The sequence below is a fragment of the Salvelinus namaycush genome, chromosome 27, assembly GCF_016432855.1.
Source record: "Salvelinus namaycush isolate Seneca chromosome 27, SaNama_1.0, whole genome shotgun sequence".
NCBI classification, from domain to species: Eukaryota; Metazoa; Chordata; class Actinopteri; order Salmoniformes; family Salmonidae; genus Salvelinus; species Salvelinus namaycush.
In genome coordinates, this window is record NC_052333.1 from 24,640,215 (window position 1) to 24,650,243 (window position 10,029).

The 10,029-nt window shown below is 44.4% G+C and overlaps 1 protein-coding gene across 1 annotated transcript; it reads left to right on the forward strand.

Moving 5' to 3' along the window:
* The first annotated feature begins 7,732 nt into the window (after nt 1-7,732).
* LOC120022206 (leucine-rich repeat-containing protein 3B-like) lies at nt 7,733-8,554 on the forward strand. Its single transcript, XM_038966080.1, has one exon. The coding sequence runs from the start codon at nt 7,733-7,735 to the stop codon at nt 8,552-8,554; it is 822 nt and encodes a 273-aa protein (XP_038822008.1).
* Nucleotides 8,555-10,029: the final 1,475 nt, after the last annotated feature.

Below are 10,029 nucleotides of genomic sequence, written 5' to 3' on the forward strand. Positions count from 1 at the left end.
GTAGTGGCTTCCGTCTGGCCATTCTGCCATAAAGGTCTGATTGGTGGAGTGCTGCAGAGATGGTTGTCCTTCTGGAAGGTTCTCCCATTTCCACAGATGAACTCTGGAGCTCTGTCAAAGTAACCATCGGGTTCTTCGTCACCTCACTGACCAAGGCCCTTCTACCCAAATTGCTCAGTTTGACTGGGTGGTCAGCTCTAGGAAGAGTCTTGATGGTTCCAAACTTGGAGGTGGAGGTCACTGTGTTCTTAAGGACCTTCAATGCTGCAGATCTGTGCCTCAACACAATCCTGTCTTGACACACAACACAATGCCTCAAGTTGAATGTTAATTTCTCTAACATAAGTCGCCTAAAACATAGTTTTAAGAGAATTTGGCAGTATGTCCAACCGGCCTCACAACCGTAGACCACGAGTAACCACACCAGCCCAGGACCTCAACATCCGGCATCTTCGCATGTGGGATCGTCTGAAACAAGCAACCCAGACAGCTGATGAAGCTGTGGAAGTCAACGTTGTGAACAGAGTGCCCCATGGTGGCGGTGGGGTTATGGTATGGGCAGGCTGAAACTACGGAGAATGAACACAATTGCATTTTATCGATGGCCATTTGAATGCACAGAGATACCGTGACGAGATCACCTCATGTTTCAGCATGATAATGCATTGCCCCATGTCGAAAAGATCTGTACCCAATTCCTCAAAGCTGAAAATGTCCCAGTTCTTCCATGGCCTGCATACTCACCAGACATGTCACGCATTGAGCATGTTTGGGATGCTCTGGATCAACATGTATGACAGCGTATTCCAGTTCCCGCCAATATCCAGAAACTTCACACAGCCATTGAAGAGGAGTGGGGCAACATTCCACAGGCCACAATCAACAGCCTGATCAATTCTATGTGAAGGAGCTGTGTCGCGCTGCATGAGGCAAATGGTGGTCACACCAGATACTGACTGGATTTCTGATCCACGCCCCTACCTTTTTTTAAGGTATCTGTGACCAACAGATGCATATCTGTATTCCCAGTCATGTGAAATCCATAGATTAGGGCCTAATTTATTTATTTTAGTTGACTGATTTCCTTATATGAACTGTAACTCTGTAAAATCTTAGAAATTGTTACATGTTGCATTTATATTTTTGTTCATGGGTAATTGCATTTAAAAATCAGATTTTTGTAAAGGATTGCTCTTTTTCCAGTAATGGTAAAAAAATCCATTGCCCAGCCTCTACCCCTTAAAATCATATGATGACAGAAAACTTACAAAAATCTAAGTTGACATTGATGACATGATACACTACATGTATGGCCCTCACTTTGTGCACGGTAGCAGGAAAGGGCCTGCCCCAAACTGTTGCCACAAAGTTGGAAGCACATAATCATCTAGAATGTCATTGTATGCTGTAGCATTAAGATTTATCTTCACTGGAACTAAGGGGCCTAGCCCGAACCACAAAAAACAGCCCCAGACCATTATTCCTCCTCCACCAAACTTTACAGTTGGCAGTATGCATTCGGGCAGGTAGTGTTCTCCTGGCATTTGCCAAACCCAGATTTGTCCTTCGGACTGCCAGATGGTGAAGCGTGATTCATCACTCCAGAGAATGCGTTTCCACTGCTCCAGAGTCCAATGAAGGCAAGCTTTGCCCGGTAGTGAGTGTTGCAACCGAGGACAGACGATTTTTACGTGCTACGCGCTTCAACACTCTGCAGTCCCGTTCTGTGAGCTTGTGTGGCCTACCACTTCGCGGCTGAGCCGGTGTTGCTCCTAGACGTTTCCACTTCACTATAACAGCACTTACAGTTGACCGGGGCAGGTCTAGCAGGGCAGAAATTTTACAAACTGACTTGTTGGAAAGGTGGCATCCTATGACGGTGCCACGTTGAAAGTCACTGAGCTCTTTAGTAAGGCCATTCTACTGCCAATGTTTGTCTATGGAGATTGCAAGGCTGTGTGCTCAATATTATACATCTGTCAGCAACGGGTGTGACTGAAATAGCTAAATCCACTCATTTGAAGGGGTGTCCACATACTTTTGTATATATAGTGTAATTGGTCAGATTTTTCACAATTTTCAAAACCATACTGCTAACCAATATGATAATAGAAAGACTGCATGTATAAAGTAAGCACTTTATTCAATTTATGAACGTTTTAATGGTTCCACTGAATCTGAATAACAGGGCAATCATGTTCTTCTTGATTTGTGAAATGAACATTTCAGTGGTGCCAAAAATAGAAATGGTCGCTGCCTCGCGGCTGAGTTCACCGGTGCCTATTTTAACCCAGTATGTGAACAACCTTGTACACTGTGACCAGAGACAGGAGAGGGCCACCAGCTGAATTCAGCCAGGTCATTACTGGCTGAATTGAAAATGATGGTATGACTTCAGTCAGTCAGTCATTGGACTTGAAAGGACTCAAAGCTCACACGCTCCCAGTGACACACAGCCTATATTCTCCCCTCCAGGGGCCTCTGAAGATGATGCATTCAAAATCCCTCATCAATGTGGATACCAACTGTCACTTGTGTTGCTTTGCCATTTTTCTAGTCGTCGATGATGGATGACATGCCTGCATGCAATTCAGCTTTTTGGCAGTTGACATTTGAACCTAGACTCACTTGAGCCCCTGTGCCTGGTGCTCACGGGGGAGACGGCCTCATACAGACAACACAGATGCTTCCCTATCTCCATCACTCTGTCTCTCTCTAAACCTTTCTCTCTCTCCCTCTCTCTCTCGCTCTCACTCTCTCGCTCTTTCTCTTTCTCTCATCATCATAGGCTCTATTAAACAACACAGGCTGTGGGGAGAGATAGGGCTGCTCCCTCAACCTACATAGGTTATTATTATTTCTATGGTTATCAGTATCTCTTTTTCCCAGAAATGGGCAGACGCCCATGTCCATTAGCAATCACTGCATTCTGGAGCGTTCTACAATGCCTCCCATCAAGCTGCTGGGCAGTATAGTAAAGCTGTACATAATCTGATGCAGAATTGATCATATGTCTTAAGTGGATACATTTTTCATGATCTTATCCTGTTCAAGCTCGGTAATTAATGTGTTTTTATCAACACCTCAGGGAGATCTGACAGACACATGTTAGCAGTGCTTAATTTGAGCCGGATCCTGCCGGAACAGGATCCGGCACCTCTCAGATTTGACTTTGTTCATTCTGGCACCTATTTGCCCAGATCCGGTACCTCTATCGGCATGATTTATTAATTGTTTCACTGTTCGCACTGTAAACATTCTAATAAAGCGATCAGTGTTAAATCAAGTTGCCTTGTTATTTCTCCCGCTCCCCAGAAAGACCATCATGTAAAAGCGTGGTGATCCTTCTGTGTAATCATCCTATCCTGCCACACTGATTCCAGACCTGCTCTCCTATTTGTACATAGAGGTTATGGGGAGGCCGGTGGAGTAAGTAACTGATCTTGAGACAGGTCTTGGTAGTGGTGGTCAGCTAGTGAAGAGGTCCCTACGTAATCACGTCACGTAGACTAGGCTAGTTGTCTCCCTACTGAATTTGAAACGTGGGAAAGACAAATAAAAAATTGATAAAAAAAGGCAATCAAGTTTGATGACATTTTTCAAGTCCAAAAATCCTGAGAAAGATGGTGAATCGAACCCAGAACGAGCCAGAGAATTGTCAGTGCTGGAGGAGAGGAGTGAGGGGCAAACTGTTCCTAATGGGGATGCCTGAGCTAGCAGCGCTGCTAATCCTGCCAGTTCAGCATCACCACCGGCACCTCCACTAGCTAGTAGGCCTACTAGTGAGTCAGACTCAGCGGGAGAGGGAGACGGGGAGCTGGGGGGGACAGTGCCTCATCCACCGACGAAGTGCTCGAAGCAGGTGCAATTTGCAGTTCAAGAACAACAAACGTATAACCAAGGGCTTGTCATGCAGAATTCAAAGCTGGGCTGTACAACATGCAAAAAGGTAGGGAGCTTGGGTCTAGAAACGACTGGAGTGATTAAACTAGCTAGCAAAAGAGAGGGTGGAATGTACAGTAACATCCTCTGCCTTTGACATAAAAACAATAACAAAGAGCCCTCAGAATTATTATTTTTTGAATATGCCTGAACCAATGCACATTTGGTGGCAGCAGGCCTTGTAGATGAGGCTAAAGAGGACACCCATGTTATAGTTAACCCTCAAAATGAAAAAAATAGACACTACAGCCAGAGTCTTCAAAACAGCCTTAGAAGGAGGCTAAACGTCACTGCCACAGGCCCGCTCATGGCTTTGAGCAAGACATTGACTGTCAGGAGTTAAATGAACTTGACATGGGGAGAGTCATTGTGGGAGGTTTTGAAAACTAAGGTAGGAAAATTGTTTTTCTTTACAAACTTGTTCTGTACTGTGAAGGTAATCTGAACATGTGCTTCATATTATCACATAGTCAGGAAGCCTATATATTCTCATATGTGTGTTCTGCTGTAGTCTACAGTAATTCATTTTATTTGAAGTTATATTCTGATATTGTGATATTTGTTCTACTGCTACATTGATGTCTTGAAAATGATATGACATATGGTTCTTGTAAGCCCCACAGCTGACTATGTGTGCATTTGCATATGGCGGGTGTTCTGCAGTGACGTCTAAAAATGTTGCTGTACACTGATTCTGACTTGTGTAAGCCCCGCAGCTACACTCATATATGTAGGCATACTGCAGTGACGTCTAAAATGTTGCTGTACACTGATTCTGACTTGTGTAAGCCCCGCAGCTACACTCATATATGTGGGCATACTGCAGTGACGTCTAAAATGCTTTGAATAAATCAGCACCTTGGAGAGTGCTGTCCGTTTAACCACCATAGACAGTAGGCCACATGGCTGTTTACTCTGTCTGCTGAGCTGCCACATTGTGTTAGTCACTTTTTTTCTCAATGTGTTCCAGTACCTTAAGAGCCCCTCGGGTAACGCACCCTCTCACGCTCACTATGTGTTCCCGGGACCTCCCAATTTACAAATTAAGCACTGCATGTTAGCATGTGTTTATAAACATGATAGGTAGGATCTCGATATGGGGAAAGTTATATGACAGAAAATAATTGCATAGCATTTTTATGATTGAATAGGGTTGTATTGTACAGTTTGGTTAATGTAGAGTTCCTGTACTGTAAGTGAATTTCTTCCCTATGTGATGTTCTGCAGACAAAGATCTGTTATGAGAAGGTGACATTACAGCGTGACAGAGGGAGAATGAGGGGGGCTTGATAAAACCAGCCTGCTGCACTCCACTGTACTTAGCACTTACCAGACAGAAGCCCAAATAGCACCTTTATTCCCTATGGACCCTAGTCAAAAGTAGTGCACTACATAGGGAATAGGGTGCCATTTGGAACCAATGTGGTGTTGTTATCCACAGTACACAAGCTTACAATAGAGTAGGTGTGTGTTTGTTTTACTAACGATACCAATCATATGTCATGAATGGGAACATAAGTAAACATTGCTTCCCTTGTCCTATATAACTGCCCATTACTGTGTACTTACTATATTCTCACTCTTACACAGATAATAAAATGTACATGTTTGACAGGTCCTCATTGTAAATAAAAATCTGTTCTTAATTGACTAAATAAACAACATCGTTTGTAGCTGGCTAGTGTTTGATTGACAGGGGATTCACAGGTCCATGCTTATTGTCAAGTCTCAGTAAAGAGTGTGTGTTCATAAGGATGTGTTGTTGTAGCCCTTTCCTGCAGTTAAATCACCCTCTAGTGGCCTCATGGGTGGAATGTTATTAATATTTTTATAATTTCATAATGAATAAACATATTTCTTAAATAAACGCCGAAAATCGTTTCTATGTCAAACGGTTTTGTTTAAAATTTCAGTCTTCTGTGATGTACACTACATGACCAAAAGTATGTGGACACCTGCTCGGCAAACATCTCATTCATGAGCATTAATATGGAGTTGGTCCCCCCCTTTGCTGCTATAACAGCCTCTTCTGGGAAGGATTTCCACTAGATGTTGGAACATTGCTGCAGAGACTTGCTTTCATTCAACCACAAGAGCATTAGTGAGATCTGGCACTGATGTTGGGCAATTAGGTCTGGCTCGCAGTCTACGTTCCAATTCATCCCAAAGGTGTTCGATGGGGTTGAGGTCATGGCTCTGTGCAAGCCAGTCAAGTTCTTCCATACCGATCTCCACCAACCTTTTCTGTATGGATCTCGCTTTGTGCAAGTGGGCATTGTCATGCGGAAACAGGAAAAGGCCTTCCCCAAACTGTTGCCTCAAAGTTGGAAGAACAGAATCGTCTAGAATGTCATTGTATGCTACTGCATTAAGATTTCCCTTCACTGGAACTAAGGGGGCCGAACCATGAAAACAGCCACAGACCATTAATCCTCCTCCACCAAACTTTACAGTTGTCACTATGCATTCGGGCAGGTAGCGTTCTCCTGGCATCCGCCAAACCGAGATTGGTCCATTGGACTGCCTGATGGTGAAGCGTGATTCATCACTCCAGAGAACCCGTTTCCACTGCTCCAGAGTCCAATGGCGATGAGCTTTACACCACTCCAGCCTGCATTTGGCCTTTGGCATGGTGATCTTAGGCTTGTGTGCGGCTGCTCGGCCATGGAAACCCATTTCATGAAGGTCCCGACAAACAGTTATTGTATTGACGTTGCTTCCAGAGGCAGTTTGGAACTTGGTAGTTAGTGTTGCAACCGAGGACAGATGATTCTTACGCACTAAGCGCTTCATCACTCGGCGTTCCCGTTCGGTGAACTTTTGTGGCCTGCCAATTTGTGGCTGAGCCGTTTTTGCTCCTAGATGTTTCCACTTAACTATAACAGCACTTACAGTTGACAGAGGCAGCTCTAGCAGGGCAGAAATGTGATGAACTGTCTTATTGGAATGGTGGCATCCTATGATGGTTGAAAGTCACTGAGCTCTTCAGTGAGGCCATTCTACTGCCAATGGCTGCGTGCTCGATTGTATACTCCTGTCAGCAAAGGGTGTGGCCAAAATAGCATAATCCACTCATTTGAAGGGGTGTCCACATACTTTTGTATTTATAGTGTATATAAAGTGTAATATTGGGATGCAAACTCAAAATGTAATACATTTCAACTCTATATCTGACATGTTACAGGTGTCTTCTTTTTCTAAGCCCATAACCATGTGTGTGAGGTGTATACTTTTGTTTCAAAACCGTCTGTGTGACCCTGATTTAGCCCACTGCAGTAAAAGTTTATTAAGGTATTAAGGACAGTGATTCATCTAACCTAGATTAACCTTATCATGTAGCCTAGTTTGCCATAAATATAACAAGTTGTGTAATATCGTTTATATCAAACAGAAGTCGGTTATGATGAGATTATGATGATGTGAATATAACAGAGTGGTTTGTTTTCACTTACACACCGTGGTGCTCCTGTTTTGTCTTTTTGACTTCAGCTAAAACCGAAAGTTACACACTAAAAAAGTAGTTCAAAGAACGTACAGTACTTCATTAAGCAGTTTTTATATTGTTTAATGCTTCTATCTGTTTTATTTCAGGTGTGATTACAGCATGAGTCCAACTGGTGACAGGCCCTGCTAGGCCTGAACAGACGGAGTGTGTTGGTGGAGGCTCATCAGTCTCCAGTATGGAGTTTTTGGTATGAGCCGTGGCCGGTCCGTTGCTTCTTGGGTCGGTCCAGTGGTGTGGTGTCCCTGTCTCTTGGCGGGATGCTGAGGGCTGGTGGTCCCCACCAGTATGACTCCCCTGGACATGTGGCTGTCCCGCTCCATCCCCATGTGCCTGCTCCTCCAGAGCCTGGTCCTCATGGCCCTGTGCTTCCCCTCCGCCTCCATGTGTCCCAAGGGATGCGTCTGCCAGCGGGCCCGACCCGACCCTGGCCTCCACCTCGGCCCGGGGCCCCTGGGGCTCCTCCTTGGCCTCAACGTCACCTGCACCGGGTCCCGGCTCAAAGAGATCCCCCCGGACCTGCCTCCAGACACCGCCGTGCTCCGCCTCGACCACAACCAGATCATGGCCGTCCCCGACCACGCCTTCCGGGGCCTGAGGCTGCTGCGGGAGCTCAATCTGTCCCACAATGCTGTGGAGACGCTGGGGGAGGGCGCCTTCAGTGGCGTGGAGGCCACACTGCAGGTCCTCGACCTCTCACACAACCGCATCACTAGTGTGCACAAGGATGCGTTCGCCCGGCTCAAAGCGCGGGTCCTGGTGGACGACAACCCCTGGCACTGTGACTGCACCCTGCAGCAGGCACTGGGCGGCATGGCCCACAACCACGAGGCGGCTGCACGTGTCCTCTGCCGGAGCTCCGAACTCCAGGAGCAGGAGGGACGCCATTTCCTGGCGGTGGACACAGACCTGTGTAACCTGGCCAAGAGGACCACGGACTACGCCATGCTGGTGACAATGTTCGGCTGGTTTGCCATGGTCATCTCCTACGTGGTGTATTACGTACGGCAGAACCAGGAGGATGCCCGGCGACACCTGGAGTACCTCAAGTCGCTCCCCAGCAAGCCTGTGAAGCCCAACGAGGTGGAGGACATCAGTACTGTGGTGTAACATGATATCATCACTACTGGATACTATAGGACATCAGTAGTCCGGTGTGACATCCCTATAGTGAGAACTGACTGTATACCATAGAATTAGATTGTCTAATTAGTTCTAGAATTAGAATGACTAATTGATTCTAATTCTATGCATGAACAGCAGAAGTTCCGACCTAAACACGGAGATAGGACCCATATTTCTAGTTTTTACAACTGGTTCCAAATTTCAAGATGGATGTAATGTCTTCTGTTGTGAAAATGTTTTTATTTTGTCCTACCTGTGATGTACTTAAAATAAATCATGATAGATTAAACCTGGATCCTTGTATTTGAAGATTCACACTCAATATGTGTAAATTACAAAGGTAAACATTGAGAAACCCCAATTTTTAAAAGAGGAGAGGAGAAAGAGGAGAAATGCAAACGTTAGCGTTTGTCTGTAGGCATCATTCTAAAGTCAAGCATTTTGGAATGCACAGTGTAGATGTCAGAATATAGACAACGGTAGTTAGTTCAGATCAGAGTAACAGAAAGGTATAGACTATGGGTGTAACACAGATGGCTTCATTGAGATCTGTTCTGAGATCTGTTCTGAGATCGTTTAAAAAAATCTGAATCTCAGGTTAAAATTTTGATAGGTTGATAAGTCTTTTTTAGAGCAAAATCTGTAGAAATGGTTTGTTGGACTAAACTTTTGTAAGGTAATCTGAAGAGTGTTCTGTGTTTGTGCATCCAACTGCATACTTTGTTTCATTTTATTTGAAAAATAACAGGCCCCAAACATCAATCATGAAAATGACCTTTCATTTTCATATGTGAAATAATGGAATCAATGATTTGTTCAAATGACCACGACATCACACTGTTGAAAGACTACTGATGTGCTGTAAAAATACTACAAATTTCTTCATTCATTTTGTCAAGTCCCTGTACTGTATGTTGTTGTTGTCTTGAAACGACAAAGTTGATACATTGCATCTTAGTAGATTTGTGATGGTCAGATAACGTAGCACAATGTTTTTTGGGGTAGATATCAAATGACCCACAAAAGACTCGGTAGATTCAAGTGATTCGTATGTGTGTCATGTGATTTACCAGTACACTAGTAGTGTCCAAGTTCTCATGTCCTGAGTCCGAACAAGCTTTTCGTGTTACGTGTTAACACAACAACACCCAACAACAATACTGTGCATTTGGTTTTTCTATAAAAAAAAACGTTTGCTATGATTTTTTAGGACTCAGTCTATGCTTCCTGAAATAGAATACATATTCATATTCAGAGGAATGTATCTCACACAAAGCTTCCTCTCTCAGCCAAAATGTACATATAGTTTGTGTCCCAAATGCCAACCTATTCCTTACATAGTGCATAAAGCCCTATGGACCCTGGTGGAAGTAATGCACTATGTAGGGAATAGGGTACAGTTTGCGACGCACCCTCAGCGTCACAAACCTGGCGATGGGAAGACTGTAATAATTTCAACA

Bases quoted from the DNA above. Each gene is read 5' to 3' on its own strand.
- LOC120022206 (XM_038966080.1), top strand. From the start codon at position 7,733: ATGACTCCCCTGGACATGTGGCTGTCCCGCTCCATCCCCATGTGCCTG.